This window comes from Phyllobates terribilis, unplaced genomic scaffold (assembly GCF_046119375.1).
Source record: "Phyllobates terribilis strain yellow unplaced genomic scaffold, ASM4611937v1 Scaffold_1__5_contigs__length_1240528914, whole genome shotgun sequence".
In the NCBI taxonomy this organism is placed as follows: Eukaryota; Metazoa; Chordata; class Amphibia; order Anura; family Dendrobatidae; genus Phyllobates; species Phyllobates terribilis.
In genome coordinates, this window is record NW_027362761.1 from 464,198,077 (window position 1) to 464,221,371 (window position 23,295).

Genomic DNA, 23,295 nt, shown 5'->3' on the forward strand with positions numbered 1-23,295 from the left:
GACACTGCCACCACCATGTTTCACTGTAGGCACCATGTATTTAGAAAAATGCATGGTGACTATACTGACAACTGGTGGTGGCGATGTCCTTATGTGGGGCTACATGATTGCTGTTGGTGTCGCTGAGCTACATTTCATTGATATCTTGAATTCACTGATGTATTGCTCTATAATGAAAGAGAAGATGTACCATCACTCCTTGCCCTTGGTAGACGTGCACTTTTCCAACATGACAATGATCCAAAATGCACATCTAAGCTCATTGTTGCAATGCTGAAGAACAGGGTGAAAGTGATTCAGTGGCCAGGTATGTCTCCTGACCTGAACCCAACTGAACACCTATGGGGAATTCTCAAGAGACAAGTTGAGCATCACTCTCCATCCAGCATCCAGGCTCTAAAAAAAAAAAAAAAAATATGTCACCAACTTGTTTATTCCATGGCTAGAAGGCTTGGTGCGGTCCTTAAAAATCATGAAGGTCTTGCAAATTACTAGATGTAGTAGTTCTTGATGTGTTTCCAAAAATTTGGAAATTGTTCTTGATTCAGTGAGATTTATCCTGTGCTCTATGCTGAGCTCTTACAATCGTGTCCAAAACCACACAAAAGGTGATTGTGACAAAACCCCCAGAAGTAAAATTCATTATAGTGAGGCTGATGGAGTCACTGTAGAGTCTTTTGCAGCGATGTCCATCTTTTTGAAGTGCACAAAAGCATGGTCGACCATAATTTTGTGCAAGTCTAAAAAGATGAACACTGCCGGAACAGAGGCCAGACGAAGTCCAAAGTAACTCAATCATCCTCATTATAGTGAACGGCTGTTTCAGGATTTTTGTCTGAATCCCATTTTTCTTGAATTTAGATGGAAACACTGATGTAAGTACTCAGTGTAGAGCACAGGATAAATGTTAGGTGAGCCTAAGCAATCAATAAATGTTATGTACCCCCAAAATGGCACCAATAAAAACTTGAACTCATTCTGCAAAATACAAGTATCCGCTTAGGTCCGTCATCTGTCATTGGAAAAATAGAGTTTTTGTATATTACCGGTATTTCAAAGGCTCTGTAAAAGCAATGTTACTCCCCTCCCAAAAATCCTGCAAAATCTGTGCTCCTAAAGCCAAATGGCCCCTGTCCCTTTTGAGGCCTGCAGTGTGCCAAAACTGCAGTTAGCATCCACATGTATGGCAGAACTGCAGCTAGAAGAAGCAACAGATCAAGATAGTGGGTGCGTGTCTCCAGAAGGACCTGCTTGGAACAATGTATGGCCACTTATTTGGCATATTTGCAATTTTTATTCTGCAATGTCCTCTGCAAGTAATTTTTCTCATGTGCAAAAACCTGGCTCATTATTCATCATTGTTTTTAGTCACATTGTAATTAGTATTTGGTCAGTTTATCAGTTTTGGCCATCAGTGTTACAAACAGAATTAAACAAACTGCTAAGTCTCTCCTGTATATTAGTGTTAATCAACAGACCGCACACGGATTGCCATGAATTGGGTGGGTGATGTTCTCTATGGACCACTGGGTCTGCAAAAAACACGGACATGTGGACAACCTTATAGATTATAATGGGAGTGTGTTCTTTCCTTGAAAAACACAAGAACACATAAGTCACGTCTAATTGAGGCTTTTGTAGGGTGTCATTTACAAAATCAGCTACCTTCTTGATTTTCCTGGTATTCTGGCTCCTCAGGAATTTTGCAAATGGCATCTGAGAGCGTCAGCTGAATCTGATCTCCAAAAGTCAGATAGCACTTCTGCACTTCGGATGCCTGTCATGCGCCCAGTGATTTCTGACCACATGTGGGGTATTACTGCCTGTGGGCGAAACTCTGTAACAAATTGTGGGGTCCATTTTCTCCTGTTACATTATGTGAAAAGGAAACATTTAGGCCCAAAGCAACATTTTATTGGAGAAAATTATTATTATTTTTTTTTAAATTTTCACAGCGAAATGTTATAAAATCCTGTGAGACAACTTTGTTTTCAAAATGCTCATACTCACTACACCACTATTCCTTGAGGGTCACAGTCTCCAAAATGGGGTCCCATTTTTTTGGAGGATGCTGCTTTTGTGCTTTGCAGATGCAATCACAAACATTTAGCAAAATCTGCCTTACAAAAGCCGGATGGCACTCCTTCCTTTCCAAGCACGACCATGTGCCCAAGTAGTGTGTTTGACCATGTATGTGGTATTGCTGCGGTGAAGAGAAAGTGCTAAACAAAGTGTTTTCTCCTATCCCCCATGAAGCAAAAATATGGAGCTAAAGTTTCACTTTAAGGGGAATAAAATAATTGTTACAGATAATTTCAATTCTGGTGTTTCAGATTTTTATTCTTTACAACTTTTACCATACAGGTTAATTAATTTATACTTTATGAACACAGCAATACCGAGTGTTTTATGTTTTTCTTTATTTTTAAAGGGCGAAAAGGTAGGTAATTTACATTTTTTGTTTCTTTAAGTTTTTCCTTTAGTTTTTAGCATCCTTCACTTGAACTCATGACCATCTGATTTGATCCTACTGTGAGGTTATGAATCCAGCCAAGTGAAATTGCGTAGTTCTGTTTGCCTTACTCCCATAGACATAAATGGGAGCTACAAAACCAGCACAGCATCATGAGCTACTGTTTCCTCAGTTTGGGAGTTTGCACAACATAGCTTGTTTTGCTACACTGCTATGAGTCCCATTCATTTCTATGGGAGCCAAGTGATCAGTGTAGTGCCGCTGCGTTCAGGTGTGTTCCCATTTCTGCAGTTATTCCTGGCATAGCCTTATTAAAGGCAGAGATTAGAATAACCCTTTAATGAGTGCAGGGCAGGGAAGCAGGTGGACACCCCTTTCACCATTAAAGGGAACCTGACACGTGAAAAAACGCTATTAAACTGTAGACATAGGGTTAATCTGCAGGTTAATAGCGTTCTGAACCTGCCCGGCGCCTGCACTTAGACCCTTGTTGCCAGGAGGAAATGAACTTTATTCCTCCTGTAGCGTTCCGGTTTCAGTCATAGGAGTGGTACCGGTGTGGCTTCACTCACCGCTGTGTGTATAGAGAGCAGCAGCTGTAACCACGCCCCCGACACTGACTGACAGCTGGCCCTAATGATGAGCTGCTGTCTATACACAGAGTGGCACCACTCCTATGACTGAAACCGGAACATTACCGGGAGGAATAAAGTTAATTTCTTCCTGGCAGCAGGGTCTAAGTGCCAGTGCCGGGCAGGTTCAGAATTCTATTAACCTGCAATTTAAACCCATATCTGCAGGTTAATAATGTTTTTCACATGACAGGTTCCCTTTAAGAGCCTCTGCAGAGTACAGGCTGTAACCTCAATTCTGCCATTGTTGCACTGCGAGGTGTTTGCTGAGCTATTACCAAATCCTTCTTTCTTATCCAGGAAGAAAATCTGATACCAGGAATGTATTCAGACATTGCTGTATGTATAATTGTCACTCTGAACCTATAGTGTGAGATTTATCCAGCCTGCAGAAAATGCATGTTACATGAAGTGACTGACCAGGGCTCAGTGTCGTGCTGCGCTGCCAGCGTGTCTAGTACTATATGCGACATGACATCCTACCCCTTTGCTTGAGTCACACAGTCAGTTGTGCTCCATAACTGCACCCCTTGTTGGTTTTTTGGGCACAGATTTATTTTCCGTATACATCTCTATTCCAGCTGAATAGCAGAATGCTACATGTTGACTAGTGTGATTACATCGCCTTAAATGCTCTGTGCTGCCGTCTCATACGTCATGTCCACTGTTCTCTGCAGGGTGTGATAGGCATGCAGCTGGTTGTCACGATGGTGATGGCCAGTGTCCTACAGAAGATCATACCTCACTACTCGCTGGCCCGCTGGCTCCTCTGCAATGGCAGGTAACGTCTAATGTTCTCATAATAACAAAACTCATACTTCCCACTATTGTAAGAGTGGTGCGGACAGCATCCATAGCAGCTGTCCGGTGACGGGATAAGTGGTAAATTATTGATCCCTGACCACCACTATTATCTATAGGGCTCTGAAGGTCCGTCCCCTCTGCACATTCACCTTAGGCTTGTTCACACGTCGGGGCCCCACAGCCAGAATGTGTCACCCTACCGTTAAAATGCAAACAGCAGCGCCATTCACAAGGAGAAAAGCGATCAGGACACCCCACTAATTTCTACATTTATCATACTGCTACTAATGTGTCAGTATCATTATTTGCCAAAAACTTTCTGTTCACTATACAGTATGTTGCTAAGCCTTTGCTAATGTCTTCTTTACATCTACAGTATTGCAGCTGTATGAGTTATTTTAAAGGGATATTACATTTTCATGAAATTACATCTTATTCTTTTTATATAATAATTTAGTCATGAGTTTTATGTGTCAGGACATTAGTAATAATAAAATAAATTATTAATTCCTAGGGAAGCAATGAGGGTGTACTTACTTTTTCATACATCTCTGCATCTTGAACTAGTTTATGTTGAATAAATAGTGACACAGTTAAATCTGTCACCTGAGGTTGTATCTATCTAGTTTCATGACCTTAAAGGACAGTTGTGTTTATTATTATTATTATTATTATTATTCCTGATAAGTGAATCCGCAGGACTTAGCTTGTACTTTGTTCTTCTCATGGCTGTATATGATAGTACTCCTGAATGTATGCCAATTGATTTCCCTAATATTACTGCTGTGATTATATTATGCAGCTTATACTGGTACCAGCATCCTACAGAGGACGAGCTACGGACACTTGCTGGGAAGCAACAAATAAAAGGAAGGAGCAAAAAAGATAGGTAATGTTCTATTGTGCATGTTCTTGAAAGGGTTGTTATTACTTTTATATTGAGGAGGATAAGTCATCAATATCAGATCGGTGGCATCAGACACCTGGCACTAACACTAATCATCTGTTATCAACACAGGTAGCTGCCAGATGTATAATGTATGGGGCCGCAAACGGCCTCGCTCCATACACGGTGTAGTGCCCTCTGCAGGGTACTACAGACCAGCTCCTATTGAAGAGAATAAGAGCTGATCTGCAGTACACAGAAAATACTTATCTCCACATTAACAGAAAATGCTGTCGACACAAGTACACACTGGACACTAGAGAAGCTGTCCCCTGATTGCGCATATAAGCAGAGACCTGTCAATCAATGGTAGCGAGCAGGGAGAAGCTGCCAGGCACCTGCCGGTCCAACTAGTCTACAGCACGGTCCCCGGCTTCTTTTATTGTATGGAGATAAAGGTACACTAATGTACCTATATCTCCAAGTTTTGACATTTTAATGGATCAGTACAAAGACCTATAGCCCTATCCATCTCCCAAAGTTCTGCCTCTCAGAAGTGACAGGTTAAGCACCAGTGTTTGTAACTGACTTTTATACCAGATTTTAAAGTATATTTTCTCTGCATTTCAATGCCACACATTCATGGCTGAGTTTACACAGCCCGTCCCTGATACACGCTGCCCCCAGATTGGGCAGTATGTATCATCTGTCAGGTTCACTTTAAAGAAGCACGTCCATCAAAGTTTTTATCCTCTTAGTATTTTGCAGTCACCGTATTATATAGCACTGTGTACTTACAATTGCTCATTTTGCTTTTCTACCCATTTAATTCTTCTCTTTTCTCTGCTCTATGTAGAAACAGGAAGTCTCTTGTCCCTGCATGACTCATCCCCCCTCTTCAACTCCTGACCCAGCTGCTCCCTCCTTCCAGGGACTTTTGCAGTGATGACTCCTGCAGAGAAAATTGACCTATTTCTACATAGAGCTTAGAAGGATTCAGCTAGTCAGTTTATAATCACATAATGTTATAGACCTAATGGAAAACAGAAGAATTATCTGGGTAGAAAGGCAGAATGAGCAATTGTAATTACACTGTGCTGTATAATATGACTGAAATCTATTAAGAGGATAACCACTTTGATGGGAGGAGGAGTGCTTCTTTAAAGGGGATTACCACTACTTTTATATGCATAAGCAATCCTTATATAAGATGGCCTATCTTACGAATTTCTTGCTGCAAAACCTTAGTTTTCCTTGCACAGCAGTATTGCTGGCCGCCTGATAGTGCTGGAATCTGGCACCATATATTTCTGCCTTGTGTTGGTTGAACTCCAGCTCCTCTAATATATGTAAGAAACTCTTGTGACGCCAGTGTGAATTCCTGCAGTCTTCTGCTTTGCACAAGTCTGTGTGAAAATAGTGATTTCTGCTTCCAATAGATAACCGATTTGTTAAATTGTAACTATTCAACCAGGAAAGTTATAGCGCCAGAAAGGCAATGGCTCAAAGTGTGGGCTCTTGCTTAACTATGCAAATATGTAAAGAAAAAAAAGTTTTCTGAAGATGTCCTAATTTCCACATTTACACCTGCAGTCGTCATACAGCTTCAGTAGACCAAATACAAGAAGCAGCTGCCAGGCGCAGAGCCCTCTCGTGCTTCTTTAGGGATGGGGGATGTGTAGACCTGCTGATAATTTTAGGTTAAGTGTGTCCTTTCCTTCTCTTTGGGACCTTTGGTCTGATGTCTCCTGTGATTTTCTTTCTGTTGCAGAAAATATAACGGCCATATCGAGAATAAACCTCTTACCATTCCCAAAGATATTGACCTCCATTTGGAAACCAAGACTGTTACAGAAGTCGACACTTTAGGTGAGGTTTCTTTTTGTTTTGTTTTTTTACTATCCGAAATTATTCTTTTTTATTATCTTGCCCTTTTGTACAAGTTTACAATGAAGTCCATAGGAACACAAGACTGGCTAAACTTGAAAAAAATGCTGTAGAACAAGTCACTAAGAATCAATTCTGTCAGAAAATACAAAATTCAGTGTTAGGTAAAAATCTGAATCCAAATTGGTCATACTTTCTACCTGTTCCCGATCTCTTGCGAACATAAATTTAAAGAGGGGACTGCTTTTAGAAAGCACTACAGCAGTTTCACACTACTTTTACTTATAACATGTAACCATAGAGACACATAACTCTGGATAAGAGCATCAGTTACAAAACATTGACGTTTTAATAAAAAAATAAAAATACAAATTTGTAACGTTGCTTCAGGTTTTTATTATAAATCACTGGAACAATAAAACTTAAATTCATTGCAAATGTGCACATGGCCTTGATAAACGGAAACATTGCTTGCCGATACTCTATAAGAACAATGAAGCAATAATCACAGTGCACACAAAAAAGAAAGAAAAACATAGCAAAACCTTTAAAGAGGTTGTCCATTACTTTTTGATTGATGACCTATCCTCAGGATAGGTCATCAATGTCTGATGGGCCGGGATCCCACACCCGGTACCCCCGCTGATCAGCTGATATTGGTGGCAGTGGCCGCTGGCCGGAAGTACTCACTTGCAGAACTGGTTGTCTTCAGATAGTGGCCGCTGCAGGGTACTGCATATCTACCCCCTATAGATTTGAATAGGAGGCGGATGTGCAGTACCCTACTTCGGCCACTACCTGAAGACGGCCAGATCTGCAAGTGAGTACTTTCGGACATCGACACCAATGACAGCTGATTGATGGGGGTGCCAGGTGTCGGACCGCAGCCCATCAGACATTGATAACATATCCCAAGGATAGGTCATCTGTTAAAAAGTAGAGATCAACGTCTTTAAGTGTGACTGCACCAAAGAAAACTAAATTTTCACATACTCTTCTAATTTAAATGGTTTGTTTCTCTTTGTATGTGTCATGAATTAGTTGGGCTACCCAGTTTTTTATGTCTGCCGTGAAGGCCAGATTTTTCATGCAGTGAGCATCAGATAGCCAGATACTGTTTCCACTGGCTGACAAGGTTTATACACAGCTCTGCAGTATACATATATATAGACACACCACTCTGCAGCTTACATATGTACACACACTGTGATGTGCAAGTACAGCTTTCTCTCCTCCTCTGCACCGATCAGACTGATCCGTGTGGGGCAAGAGGAGATAGGACTGTGCAGCTGCATAGTTCTCAGTGATCGGGAAGGATGCCAAATGAGTGCACTTCTCAATCACAGAGAAAGCTCCTCCAGTTTATAAAACGCACACACTTTTTTGCAAGGTTTTTTTTTCTTGCTAAAAAGTGTGACTTGTAGTCCTAGAAAACGGTGTATTGCACATCCATGGCTTTAGAGAATAACTTTCATTGATTCGTTACATTATTTTGGCTTAGACGCTGTGGACGGTAATGTGGTGGATTATTGTGAACTATTACAATAGAATATACCAGTATATATTGTATGCTTCATATTAACTGACAACATACTCGGTGATTCTCAAAGGTTTTTCTTTCCTTCCAGCCCTCCATTACTTCCCCGAATATCAATGGCTGGTAGACTTCACTGTTGCTGCTACTGTCGTGTATTTGATATCTGAGGCTTATTACAGTTTGATGGCTCCATCACAGGAGATGAATATCAGCATAGTGTGGTGCATGCTCGTCCTGGCATTTGCTGTGTATCCTTTATCAGTATCAGTGATCATAGTTACAGTTCTATCATTTTTTATTTTGGAATTGTAACGACACATTTAATATTGCAGCTTCTACGTACACAGATTATAAAGAGTATGTCAATAAAGACAAAGCGGTTCTATTTCTAAATTCGTCAGAAGTTTTATAAAGATGCTCAACAGTTCACACTTGGATGGTGACAGCTGAGCATAAAGCCGCAATATAAAATCATCTTTTTCCTTGACTGTTCGTGTCCAGCAAAGTGCTCTTTTCTCTGACAACCCATTACTTTAAAGTTGAAGATGGTGGGGAGAGATCTGTCTGTGTTACTTTTGGATTCTTTTTCTTTGTCAAAGCCATGGCAATTCTTATTGTAACAGAAAGCTACCTGGAGTTTGGTCTGGAGACTGGTGAGAAATTCACATTTTTAAACTTTATTTCTTTGTAGTTTGTAAAAAAAAAAAAAAAAAAAAAAATGTATAAACGATGTGGTCCACCCTACTATCCTTTGTAATACACATCACAATATACTCCAAAGTTGGTTAGAGTTCAGGGCTATCAATCTGCCCAGATAGGAAGCATAATGTGAATCCATCTTGCCTGCTGTGCAATTGAGAGTGTTACGCACGCAGGTGACGAACGTGGTTTCGTGAACCCACTCTGCCATGGGGCTGGGCTTACCTTAGAGGGGCGTAGCTACCGGGTGTTCACTGGAGCTCCTGATGGTGGGGTCAGGCTTGGCTGGAGGTAGCCCCCAAGTACCCCAAAACTGCAACTGCTGACACCAGAGGTCTGGTATGCAGACACGGATAGGACTAGGGCTCCGTTCAGACTACTAGGTTCTGGATTCTCTGTAGAACGGTTATTGACACAGACTCTGGCTCTATTCAGACTACTAGGTTCAGGATCCTCTACAGAACTGTTCCCCACACGGACTGATTCAGGCACCACCGGAGCGGGTTCAGGTGTTGCCGATGCGGCTTCAGTGTTCGGAGACTGGTTGTAGCAGTCCGGAGACACGGAATACACATTCAGGACTAGCAGCACAAGGACCAAGGACTTCGGGTTCAAGACTGGCCACACTGGGACCTTGGATATGGGTTCAGGACACAGGCTACACTGAGACCAGGAGACCTCACAACTTTACTGGTAGAACACCACACTACCTAATGACTCAATGTGTTGCTTGGCCCCTCCCTATTGGGGAGGGTGCCTTTTAAACAAGATGCTTCCCAGTTATTGGCTGGGAGCCATCTTGCCGCTGAACACTTAAACTAAATGCCTCTCAGCTATAGGCTGAGGTCATTTTACTATATGCTTAAAGAGGCAGCAATCGCGCCCTAGACACACTGCCAGGGCTCAGAACAGTAAGGAAGCAGGGAGAACGCCAGGGAACCATGCCGCGTGGCCGGGGCAGTGAGTACAGATTATATAAGTTTTCTGATTAAAACAATGGACAATATTCACACCAGTGGTCACCACCAATTTGTATAACTATTAGAAACTGGGAGGGGTATCAAGAGAAAAAAGTGTGTGAATAAAATGTAACTTTTATTAATACAATTAAAAGATGTATTTAAAATTTTGGTTAGATTGATTATCATACATCAAAAGATGTATATTGGGCTGCTGCTATTATGAATTCTAAGCAGTGTTGGCCCACAAGATCCTGATTTCTATAGGATAGTACTGATATAAATTATCCACAACGAGTGTCCCTACAATTATTTGGTTGGGTATTATGAATTAATTGTCCCAGCTACCTTCACTGTACCGATCAAATTATTTTTGTAGTATATAAGCCATATATTAAAGTACCATCTCGATGTGAGAGATGGTAATTACAATCACCCTTATACAGCCTTCTATTAACCTCTCAGTTGTATATATGTGGCTGGTGAGTCAGTGGCAATATTATGGAGAGACGTCTGTTATTATAATTGTGCGAGCCCTTAGAAAAAGCCGGTAACCCCGGCGAAACGCGCGTCAGGGACGATCATCCTGATACTTTCAATATGCTAGCACACTAAAGCATCCCATGCTATCTCCTGGCCTTGCCATGTACCGTCACGACCTTGCTGCAAATTACACTTTGTCGGCTAAATACAACAAGCGCAACTGACCGCGTGCATACAACCTGCACGCGATCAGAGTGAGAACGCTGCGGGAGAGACAGGGTAATTTGATCTCCACGAGATCGATTCCTTGGTTAAATTAGCGGCATTGACCGCGTGTGTACTACCTGCATGAGATCAGCGTGTGGGTCGTATTTGAGAGGGGATATCAGTTGCTCAAGCTGATTCTATTGCTGCTTGTATGACAACTCCCCGCTATAGGCTCGCACAATTATAATAACAGACGTCTCTCCATAATATTGCCACTGACTCACCAGCCACATATATACAACTGAGAGGTTAATAGGAGGCTGTATAAGGGTGATTGTAATGACCATCTCTTACATCGAGATGGTACTTTAATATATGGCTTATATACTACAAAAATAATTTGATAGGTACAGTGAAGGTAGCTGGTACAATTAATTCATAATACCCAACCAAATAATTGTAGGGACACTGGTTGTGGATAATTTATATCAGTACTATCCTATTGAAATCAGGATCTTGTGGGCCAACACTGCTTAGAATTCATAATAGCAGTGGTCCAATATACATCTTTTGATGAATGATAATCAATCTAACCAAAATTTTAAATAAATCTTTTAATTGTATTAATAAAAGTTACATTTTATTCACACACTTTTTTTCTCTTGATACCCCTCCCAGTTTCTAACGGGGCAGCGAGTATGCTGGCGTCCCTGCTAGGTGGCAGAAGGGGAGCCATGCGGGGACGCTGGCAGCGGTGTTACAGAGTAACAACTGGTTCACTGGAGAGGCAACTGTAAGACAACCCCCAAAAAGTGAATGGTTTTGGAGGAGGTAGTCACAGACAATTATGCTCCCTTTCTGACTGATTCATCTCTAGTTTTGCATTTTGCTAGTATTCTGGTCACTACTAGTAGTATGTGGTGGTATTTGCAGCCCATTCAGGTTGCATGCATATTCCAGCTCCTCTAAGATGGTACATCCATACACGCCGTCATGGGAAGGTTTGCTGCCTCACAGCACAGTCTCAAGAGCATGGGCCAAAAAACATGGTGTTACACAAGGAGTGCTGGATAGGGTCATAGAAGGGCATAACCCAGCAGCAAGACCTGTATCTTTTGCTTTGTGTGAGGAGCATTACCGGAGCTCAACAAAATAACTCCCAGGCTACTTTCTGACCAAACTGTCATAAACACACTCAATGAGACCTGGAGTCCTGTAAGGAGTCCTGTGCTTACAGCCCAGCACCACGCAGCTTGGTTGGCATATGCCAAAGAACTCTAGTATTGGCAGGTCTGGCCCCGTTTTCTTCACAGATGAGACACGTTCACACTGAGTACTTGTGACAGACATGAAGGAGTCTGGAGACACTATGTTGAACCTTATGCTGCCTGTAATATCATCCAGCATGAATGGTTTGGCAATGGGTCAGTCTTTGGGGGGACGCTCAAACCTCCACATGATAGTCAACGGTACCCCGACTGCCGTTCGATTACCAGGATGAAATCCTCAGAGCCATTGTCAGACCTTACGAGGGTGTAATAGGCCATGGGATCTTTGTATGCATGACGGTGCCCGGCCTCCTGGGAGCACAGTGTATAGGCTGTTCCTGGATGATGGAGGAATTCACGCCATTGACCTATATGTACACGTTTAGGGAGAGGGACTTAGCTTAGTAAGCACCTGAAACCTTTACGCTGACATTATAATGCCGGTGTACGCAAATAAGCGTTTACTGCACATTTAGTTTTTTTAAAAGTTTAGTTTTATATCTCTGTTAGTACATAGCATATCCTTATATATATAGCCGTGTTAGTTATGTGGAAAATATGGGCAATTTGCTGGCAATTTGCAAAATAAAGTGTTTCTCAATGTAAACCACGTTTAGCTGAGCAATGAGCATAACACTTATTCTTCAGCTGATTGCATCAATTTTGACGGCATGACCATCACTGTTGTCGACGGCACACCCCACCCATGTAAAGAAGGGATGTTCTGCCAACGATACCCATGCTGTATGAGGATAGAAATATAGCGTACCGTCTCCATATAGTTTGTATCGGCCTATGTGAACTGGATTATCCGTGAGCCCGATTTGACTCAATGATGAAATTTCACCAAGAATGAAAAGTCGCAAAATTATGAAAATCACAGGATCAATTGAAATATTTATGGTATGCAAAAGATGAGAAAATGGAAATAAAATGTTTAAAACCTCTTGATTTGTTCAGTATTGCGTATGTGCTATTCGCTCATCCTACTGTGAGAAACCTGCATGGCTTAAACATGGCCTGTGGCGTCTCCAGACGTGTCCCCCCATCAAGCACATCTGGGACGTCATTGGTCTGCAATTGCAAAGGGAACTGCCAGTAGTGGATCTTGATGATTTGCCCAAGTGCATTTATGCCAGAATAACCATTAATAACCTCATTGATGGCAGCCATGGTGTTTAAGTGCCTGTATTTCTGTGTGTGGCTCTTTTTCTAGGTACTGAATAAATTGAGATGTTCGGAAGTTTTTGTTTCCCTTTTTAATCATTTGCATTTCATTAACATGTCTGTCCATCATGTGATTTCCATACATTCACAAGTTTTCCTTCCTAGTGTTGCAATTTAAGTGTTATGGAATGTGTACATGCTATATTGGGTTTAATTGCCCTCCAGCCCACAGTTGTAAATCACATTGGGTTGGGATCCTTGTGCTCGCTAACTTTTCTTATTAACACCAGATTAGAAATGATTGCAGCGTGGAAGGATTGAAATGTTCATAATCTGACTTTCTGAAATGTGTTTTTTTTTTTTTTCCTAGGCTTTACAAATTTTTCAGAAAGCGCTGTAGAGTTTCTTCAAAAACAAGGCTTGGAGTCTCAGTAAGTATTTTCAGCATCAACATTTTTGTACCTGACTATGAATCTCATGGACAATTGAGTCAACTGATATGACAGATGAAATATAAATAATGATATTCTGTGCTGGGAATGATTTTTGTTTTTATAGTTAAAGGGACTGTCCGATGATCTAAAGTTGTCACCTTATAGGTGATATCTTGCTGATTAGTGGGGGTCAAACCACTGAGACCAGCCCTGATCAGCAGAACGGGGACCTTTTATCCCTGCTAGAATGGGGTGGCATTGCACATGGATGACCACTACTCCATCCATTCCTTTTGGGGGCTGCCAAGCGCTGCACTTTGCTTTTTCCAGCAGCTCCATAGAGAATTAAAGGTGCGTCAGTGAGGCGTCGGACCTGCCGCACCATTATATAAATGGGATTAAAGTTCCCTGTTGTTGATAAAGATTCTTTAAATGTCAGACAGTGCGGGTGGTGGGTGGGAGGAGGGGGGTCCTAGCTGTGGAGCGGCCACTGAACTGATCAGCAAGTTGTCACCAATCTTGTAGACAGGTGATAACTTCTTTTAATTGGATAACCCCTTTAAAATACAAAATGTATCCATCAACTTATTGAAATCTATTATTTTAGTATTTGTGAAACTCCCCTCCCTACATTCTAAAGATTTATCATCAGCGTTAAAGGGAAGCTGTCACCAGATTTTGCTACCTCATCTGAGAGCAGCATGATGTAGGTAGGGCAGAGACCCTGATTCCAGCGATATATCACTTAGTTTACTGGATACAGCATTTGTGATGCAATCACAGTTTTCACTGCTGCAGACCCAGAAGTGCTTTGTCTGCAGTAGTGCCCTAAATCACCCCGCCTACACCATCGATTGGCAGCTTTCTCTGTACATTGACAAAAAGCTGCTAATCAATGGTGGGGTTATACAGGGCAGTGGACCAGGTCTCACTAGACTCCTAGTCCTGTAGCAGTAATCTCCAGGGGATAAAACACTTATTGCATTGAAACAGCAACACATCCTAGTAAATGACACATTTCTGTAATCGGCGTCTCCACCCTTTCCTCATGCTTCTTTCATGATTACATAGCAAAAACCTGCTGACAAATTCCCTTTCAAAGGGTATTCCAATGTCATAAAGTGATAGCATATCTCTTGGATATGCCATCCATTTATGATCAATCGTTGGGGCTTTGACTTTTGGGTCCCCCGCTATCTATCTATCTATCTCTGTTTTAGAAATGTCGAAAATATAAATATATAAACAGTGTTTTCCCAATGTAAAGACGTCTAGTTAATGTATGAACAGCCATCTCTCCTGACTCCCTCATATGCACGCACGCCGAGCGCTCCTGTGTCCTCTATGAGAAAGCCGCTGCCAAACTCCTCTGTAGCCGCTTATCTTGCTGAAATCCAAGAAATCATTCTCTCCAACGTACATGATTTGTCAGGACATTTGGGAGGCCCCCATACACATTAGACTGCTGGCTGACGTCTCTGAGTTTGGTTGATTTTAGTCTGATGTGCATGGGGGTCTTGAAAAAGCAATTTTCCATATATTTTAGCATAAGAATTACCTCTTCAGAACCCTAGAGAACCCCTTTGAGAAGCTAATTTAGACCTGTAGTAATCTGTTGTATACCACCAAAAAGTAGCTTTATTTTTTCTCTCACGCAGAGGTCCGGTGTCCAAGCTTACCTTTAAATTATTCCTGGCGGTACTATGTTCTCTTATCGGAGCCTTCCTAACATTCCCGGGCCTGCGTTTGGCTCAGATGCACCTTGATGCCCTCAGTCAATCAAGAGGAACAGTGACACAGTAAGGAGCAGAGTCTAAGCTTTCTCGTGCAGAAATGAATGTGCGCTGGATCCTTGATGATTATAATGACCAGAACTCTGACTTCCAGGATTTGACGATATTTGTGAAGTGTCCTTTGCCCTTTATCCAGTGCATTGGCCCGAAAAAAATTAAACATGATTATTTTTATGCGTTTGGTCATCATAACCAGAGAATTCATTCTTTCTTCCAACGCAGCAGAGCACGTGATTGTATAATACCTCTGTGCTGATGTGACTTTCTGTGAACCGATTCCACGTAAGTTTTTTACATGCAGACTGTTTGTGCAAGCAATGCTTGTCTTCCACGGTTCCCATTATATGAATATTCCCATATGCCATTTATGAGAAGCCCTGGAGAGGGACAAAAGCGCACTCAAAATATGGCTATACCCTCTAGCAAGGGAGAGGTCTAAACGATGGTAGCGCTCACCTCAAGGTGATGTGTGCAGGCACAACACCTATAAAGGCGTAGAAAGCCGCTGCTGCTGCCCCATGGCTGGAGGAAAAGGTTCTTCCAGATGTATAATGGCAAAAATGGAAGCTGTCATGTTTAGGCTGTCTGCGCTGCAGAAATGAAGAGCCTGATTCCAAATAGTTTTTTATTAATACCAACACGTTTCTGCTCCGGATCGGCACCTTTTTCAACGTAGAAAAATGAAGTGTGATATTTTTTTATATACCTTGAGAAAGACGCAGGTACGGCGCAGAAATGCTTTGGGATTTAAAAAAAAAACTATTTGGAATCCGGCTCTTCATTCCCGCAGCGCAGACCGCCTAATCATGACAGTTTCCATTTTTGCCATCTGGCATTTATGGCATATCCACAGGATATACCATAAATGTCTTATTAAAAGGGTGCTCACATGCAGCAAAGGACTAAATAAAAAGGAGGCCATACATTACGTTCACCATACAAATCTATGGGAATTATGGAAACCTTAGCTTATGCCCAGCCTCTCTTCTCAGTCTGTGGCTTGATGCAGCCATTTTTGGACCCACTTATCACACACAAATGTGCGAATTAAGTCTGTGGAAGTGGAAAGCAGGAATCTTCTTGTTATAGCTTTCTCCTGCTTTGTGAGCTATTATTGAACATGTCAGTTGTCTTGTTCACTATAGTTAATTGAGGATATAAACAGGAAAAGTCGCAGAAAGGGATCATCTCCACCGTAAGCGCATCCTGCAGAGATTTTGTTTCTTCTTTACCGAACATTCAATTAGAGGAAACAAGATATGAAGATAGAAAAATGAAAATGTAGCTTGTTGACGACGATGTGCAGTGACCTCCATGAAAAGACTCGGGAGCTGCTTCCATTCCCGCACCCCCCGAGCTGCCCAGCATTGTACACAGGATAGATAGAGATTCTTTTAGTAGAAATGCCAGTTGTTTTGTACAATGCATTTTTTCACCTTTTGTTTCTTCTCAGAGGACCTTCTGTATTTTATACGGATATTTGTCCCAATTTCACCTTTATTATACAACTAGAAACATAAATGCTGTAAGTTCCAGTAAGTGGGATGTTTCATGTATTTACTTGCTTCACTTATAGGTTTTTTCTGCATGTTAATTTTTTATCGCCTCTGTTGATGGTGCTGCTGTGGGTGAAGCCCATAACCAAGGACTACATTCTGAATCCACCAATGGGCAAGGAAAGTATACCTCTGTAAGTGTGTTACCGTACATCTGGAAATCCGTTGCTATAGTGGATGTGATAGTGAAACTGATGCCACAACTGATAATTTACCCATAGTTTACATTGGGAAATAGATGGGGATACATAAATCAGATGTTTTGCTGGGCTGGTCTTGGGGCCGGATCAGAAATGTTGCATGCCATATTTGTTATGTCTATTTTTTTGTCTAGCTCTGGACGCCACAGCAGTGCACAACTTTATCATGAGTTGTCTCCGGCTTGGGCATAAAAAAGTCTGGACACAACTTATCCATATATAAGCCCAACTTTACTGTTCTGAATGTACTTTAGAAAGTGCATTGCCTAAATGTGATCATCCTTCCTAGCAAAAAGAAATCTACCATCACTTCTCTTGGAGTCAGTGGTGCCGATTAGAAGCTTTAAATCTTGTCTATAGGATTGTGCTGTGAACAGGCAATGTAGAAAAGCTATGAATGTTACCCTTGTCTCGAGTAGTCTCAAAGGGCTTGTCTGGTTTCAGAAAATCCTTGTCCCCAGGCGCAATTAATTTAAAAAAAAGCACACCTTACTCACCTTCCCCAGGTCCAGCTCAGTCTCTACCACTGCTCCCGGTGTCTGTTATTCTCTGCAGCGGTGATGTCACTTTAACAGCACTGCAGCCAATAACTGAGCTCAGCAAGTCTGCCCGAGATGCTCAATGCTGCTGAGCTCACTGATTGGGTGCAGCGCTGTCGACGTGACATCACCGCTGCAGACACAGCATCAGACCCAGGGAGGGAGAGTAGCTTACATTTTATTAAAAAAAATGCAGCAGAGGATACAGGGATTTTTTGTCACCTGAAAACTCTTGTTAGATTAAGGTAAAACCCCACACAGTCTGGCTTACACTTAGGCCCCGATTCACCAAAGTGATAATGATAGAATTCTGGCTTAAATCGCTTTGAAAAGTCACAAAATGTTTGCACATTGTGAGGTTATGCAATTTTCGCCCAGGTCCACCAACATGGGTGATGATGTGGCGTGTCGGGGATGTGAGGCCACAGCTTATCTAATTCATGATGAGCTGTGTCACACCTTACGCCAGAGTTTTCCGGAGAGCTGCACGCCACTTGGCAGATGCTCCGGAGCAATGAATTATGCGTCTCTGATTCTAGCACGTCTTACTGTTTATCCTACGATGTAAAAAGAAAAAAGAGGAATATGGTATAGTCATCCCAACTAGATGTAGTGTGAGAAAATCTATGGGGGACAGTCGTCAACTTTACCATATTGTCATTGGGTATGAATAACTTTTTATAGGCTATAAGGCTCTACGTACATTATATGGCCATACATGGATGGCACAGGTCATCTAGTGGGTCCAATTATTAAAAACATGCACCTCGCTGTATACTGTAGTTTCTGAAGGTCCTCTGTATAGAAATGTGAAGAAAAAATTCCGACCATATCACCATATTGGAGACCAAACGTATTCTCATTCCCATCCGTTGAGGGTATGAAGCTCTATGGTTATGTGCACAATGTCTGCCTCTGATGCCACGTGCACAATGCTTATTAGGTTTGCACGACATCACCTTTACTTCTCCTGCCTTTAGTCCAGACCTATTGGCTCAGTGTTAGGGGTTCATGGCATCCTGCACTAAGTTGACAACAAGAATGTAATTACTTGTTTGCTTGTTTTTTTACTATGGCAGAATGACGGAGGATGCCTTTGATACAGTCCGACTTTGGATCATCATTTCCCTGTGTGGTTTGAGGTTAATTATGATGAGATACCATCTACAGGCGTACTTAAATTTGGCTCAGAAATGTGTGGATCAAATGAAGAAAGAAGCTGGGAGGATAAGTACTATGGAACTACAGAAGATGGTAAATCTGCTGTGTCCAACACTATTGTGTATTATTCTTCGTTCAGCCATTATGTAAAATATATATTATTTATTCCACGCTATACAAATCACAGATAAGATTTATTTTATGGAAACTTCAGTTTGTTGGAAAGTGTTGTTGTTAACCCAACAAGACTTTGTAATATTAGTGCCTCTATTTTAACCCTATGAGAAAATACTATTCATGCAGATTACGATGTAGCTGCGGACTTTAGACACTCAAGAATCAAGTATTGCAATACATGAAAAAGTCAGAGCGTCCTATGAACAAAGACCAGATCATTTTTGGAAATATTTGAAATAGCAGTAAGAGGGTGAAATCTAGTAGCCATTATTGAGTTGTGTCTATAATGCAGCTGCCAATTTAACAGTCTAAGGAGGTGAAGTATTTGAGACTTTGTATTTTTTTTTGTTCTGCTATACCAGTGACCATTGTCACTATGTGTATGACACTGTATGATTGTCTTTGTATTTTTTTTGCAAAAGATTATTATCTGCTAAATGATGGTTTGGGTTGTACAAGTGTTACAGCTGGCTTTTAATACAGACTGTCTGGTTTCTCTATTAAAGGGGTGTACTCACCTTCTGTCTTCAGTAGTGCACTGTACTTCTACCTCCCATGTTGCAGCTTGCCGGGGGACTGTGCTCTTGAATATTAAAGAAGTTGTCCACTACTGTATAAAATGCCCCCAATGTATTTAAACTGTGGAGAGAAGTCTTTTTGTAATTACCTTGCTTTGTCTTTATGGCCTGTGAGCAGCGCTATCGCTGACCGCTCACAGGCATCACGTGATCCCGGCTGCAGCCGTCTCTGACATCCGCTGATGTCACGTCAAGCCGGGCTTGACATCAGTGACGCGCTCCCCGGTGAGTGATGGGCTGTGGGTTGGGTTTCACTGCACGTCACAGCCCAGCATACACCGCATGCTTTCCCAGTGAATGCAGACAAAAGGGAAAGCACCCTGTGTATGTCGAGCTGTGCAGTGAAACCCCACCCACAGCCCATCAATCAGCGGGGAGCGCGTCACTGAGTCACGCCCGACTTGATGTGACATCAGCGGATGCCACAGGAGGCTGCAGCCAGGGTCACGTGATGCCTGTGAGCGGCCTAGGATAGCGCCGCTCACAGGCAATAAAGAACAAGCAAGGTAATTACAAAAATACTTCTCTCCACAGTTTACATACATTGGGGGGCATTTTATATAGTAGTGGACAACTTCTTTAAGTTTAGACCAGTGGCACAGTCGCACCGCTGATCTGAACCTTTTGGTCTCCCATGCTGCAAGCAGAGGCAGCTTTGCCTGTATAACAGGGATGTCAAACTCAAACACACAGAGGGCCAAAATGAAAAACTTGAACAAAGTAGCAGGCCAACCAGTATACAGTATAATGGGCCCCACAAAGTCCTCCATGCAGAATAATGGGCCCCACATAGTCCTCCATACAGAATAATGGGCCCCACATAGTCCTCCATACAGAATAATGGCCCCACATAGTCCTCCATACAGTATAATGGGCCCCACATAGTCCTTCATACAGAATAATGGCCCCACATAGTCCTCCATACAGAATAATAGCCCCTTATAGTCCTCCATACAGAATAATGGCCCAACATAGTCCTCCATACAGAATAATGGCCCCACATAGTCCTCCATACAGAATAATGGCCCCACATAGTCCTCCATACAGAATAATACCCCCTTATAGTCCTCCATACAGAATAATGGCCCCTTATAGTCCTCCATACAGAATAATGGCCCCACATAGTCCTCCATACAGAATAATGGCCCCACATAGTCCTCCATACAGAATAATGGCCCCACATAGTCCTCCATACAGAATAATAGCCCCTTATAGTCCTCCATACAGAATAATGGCCCCACATAGTCCTCCATACGGAATAATGAGCCCCACATAGTCCTCCATACAGAATAATGGCCCCACATAGTCCTCCATACAATATAATGGGCCTCACATAGTCCTCCATACAGAATAATGGCCCCTTATAGTCCTCCATACAGAATAATGGCCCCACATAGTCCTCCATACAGAATAATAGCCCCACATAGTCCTCCATACAGAATAATGGCCCCACATAGTCCTCCATACAGAATAATAGCCCCACATAGTCCTCCATACAGATAAATAGCCCCTTATAATCCTCCATACAGAATAATGGCCCCACATAGTCCTCCATACAGAATAATGAGCCCCACATAGTCCTCCATACAGAATAATGGCCCCACATAGTCCTCCATACAGAATAAGGGCCCCACATAGTCCTCAATACAGAATAATGGCCCCACATAGTGCTCCATACAATATAATGAGCCTCACATAGTCCTCCATACAGAATAATGGCCCCACATAGTCCTCCATACAGAATAATGAGCCCCACATAGTCCTCCATACAGAATAATGGCCCCACATAGTCCTCCATACAGAATAATGGCCCCACATAGTCCTCCATACAGAATAATGGCCCCACATAGTCCTCCATACAGAATAATGGCCCCACATAGTCCTCCATACAGAATAATAGCCCCTTATAGTCCTCCATACTGAATAATGGCCCCACATAGTCCTACATACAGAATAATGAGCCCCACATAGTCCTCCATACAGAATAATGGCCCCACATAGTCCTCCATACAGAATAATGGCCCCACATAGTCCTCCATACTATATAATGGGCCTCACATAGTCCTCCATACAGAATAATGGCCCCACATAGTCCTCCATACAGAATAAGGGCCCCACATAGTCCTCCATACAATATAATGGGCCTAACATAGTCCTCCATACAGAATAATGGCCCCACATAGTCCTGCATACAGAATAATGGCCCCACATAGTCCTGCATACAGAATAATGGCCCCACATAGTCCTGCATACAGAATAATGGCCCCACATAGTCCTGCATACAGAATAATGGCCCCACATAGTCCTCCATACAATATAATGGCCCCACATAGTCCTCCATACAGAATAATAGCCCCTTATAGTCCTCCATACAGAATAATGGCCCCACATAGTCCTCCATACAGAATAATGAGTCCCACATAGTCCTCCATACAGAATAATGGCCCCACATAGTCCTCCATACAGAATAAGGGCCCCACATAGTCCTCAATACAGAATAATGGCCCCACATAGTGCTCCATACAATATAATGAGCCTCACATAGTCCTCCATACAGAATAATGGCCCCACATAGTCCTCCATACAGAATAATGAGCCCCACATAGTCCTCCATACAGAATAATGGCCCCACATAGTCCTCCATACAGAATAATGGCCCCACATAGTCCTCCATACAGAATCATGGCCCCACATAGTCCTCCATACAGAATAATGGCCCCACATAGTCCTCCATACTGAATAATGGCCCCACATAGTCCTACATACAGAATAATGAGCCCCACATAGTCCTCCATACAGAATAATGGCCCCACATAGTCCTCCATACTATATAATGGGCCTCACATAGTCCTCCATACAGAATAATGGCCCCACATAGTCCTCCATACAGAATAAGGGCCCCACATAGTCCTCCATACAATATAATGGGCCTAACATAGTCCTCCATACAGAATAATGGCCCCACATAGTCCTGCATACAGAATAATGGCCCCACATAGTCCTGCATACAGAATAATGGCCCCACATAGTCCTGCATACAGAATAATGGCCCCACATAGTCCTGAATACAGAATAATGGCCCCACATAGTCCTCCATACAATATAATGGCCCCACATAGTCCTCCATACAGAATAATAGCCCCTTATAGTCCTCCATACAGAATAATAGCCCCTTATAGTCCTCCATACAGAATAATGGCCCCACATAGTCCTCCATACAGAATAATGAGTCCCACATAGTCCTCCATACAGAATAATGGCCCCACATAGTCCTCCATACAGAATAAGGGCCCCACATAGTCCTCAATACAGAATAATGGCCCCACATAGTGCTCCATACAATATAATGAGCCTCACATAGTCCTCCATACAGAATAATGGCCCCACATAGTCCTCCATACAGAATAATGAGCCCCACATAGTCCTCCATACAGAATAATGGCCCCACATAGTCCTCCATACAGAATAATGGCCCCACATAGTCCTCCATACAGAATAATGGCCCCACATAGTCCTCCATACAGAATAATGGCCCCACATAGTCCTCCATACAGAATAATGGCCCCACATAGTCCTCCATACTGAATAATGGCCCCACATAGTCCTACATACAGAATAATGAGCCCCACATAGTCCTCCATACAGAATAATGGCCCCACATAGTCCTCCATACTATATAATGGGCCTCACATAGTCCTCCATACAGAATAATGGCCCCACATAGTGCTCCATACAGAATAATGGCCCCACATAGTCCTCCATACTATATAATGGACCTCACATAGTCCTCCATACAGTATAATGGCCCCACATAGTCCTCCATACAGAATAATGGCCCCACATAGTCCTCCATAC

General features: G+C 42.4%; 1 protein-coding gene across 3 annotated transcripts in view; it reads left to right on the forward strand.

Moving 5' to 3' along the window:
* Positions 1-23,295, forward strand: part of TMEM161B (transmembrane protein 161B) — a 57,127-nt gene that overhangs the window by 15,176 nt on the left and 18,656 nt on the right. For all 3 annotated transcript variants that reach the window (XR_012320133.1, XM_073678892.1, XM_073678905.1), the window contains exons 3-11: positions 3,783-3,886; positions 4,712-4,798; positions 6,567-6,664; positions 8,311-8,467; positions 8,721-8,872; positions 13,373-13,433; positions 15,095-15,235; positions 16,806-16,919; positions 18,604-18,778. Coding sequence is in view for 2 of the 3 variants with exons in the window: in XM_073678892.1 (XP_073534993.1) it covers positions 3,783-3,886; positions 4,712-4,798; positions 6,567-6,664; positions 8,311-8,467; positions 8,721-8,872; positions 13,373-13,433; positions 15,095-15,235; positions 16,806-16,919; positions 18,604-18,778 (1,089 nt within the window). In the remaining variant the exon portion in view is untranslated. The remainder of the gene's footprint in view (positions 1-3,782; positions 3,887-4,711; positions 4,799-6,566; positions 6,665-8,310; positions 8,468-8,720; positions 8,873-13,372; positions 13,434-15,094; positions 15,236-16,805; positions 16,920-18,603; positions 18,779-23,295) is intronic.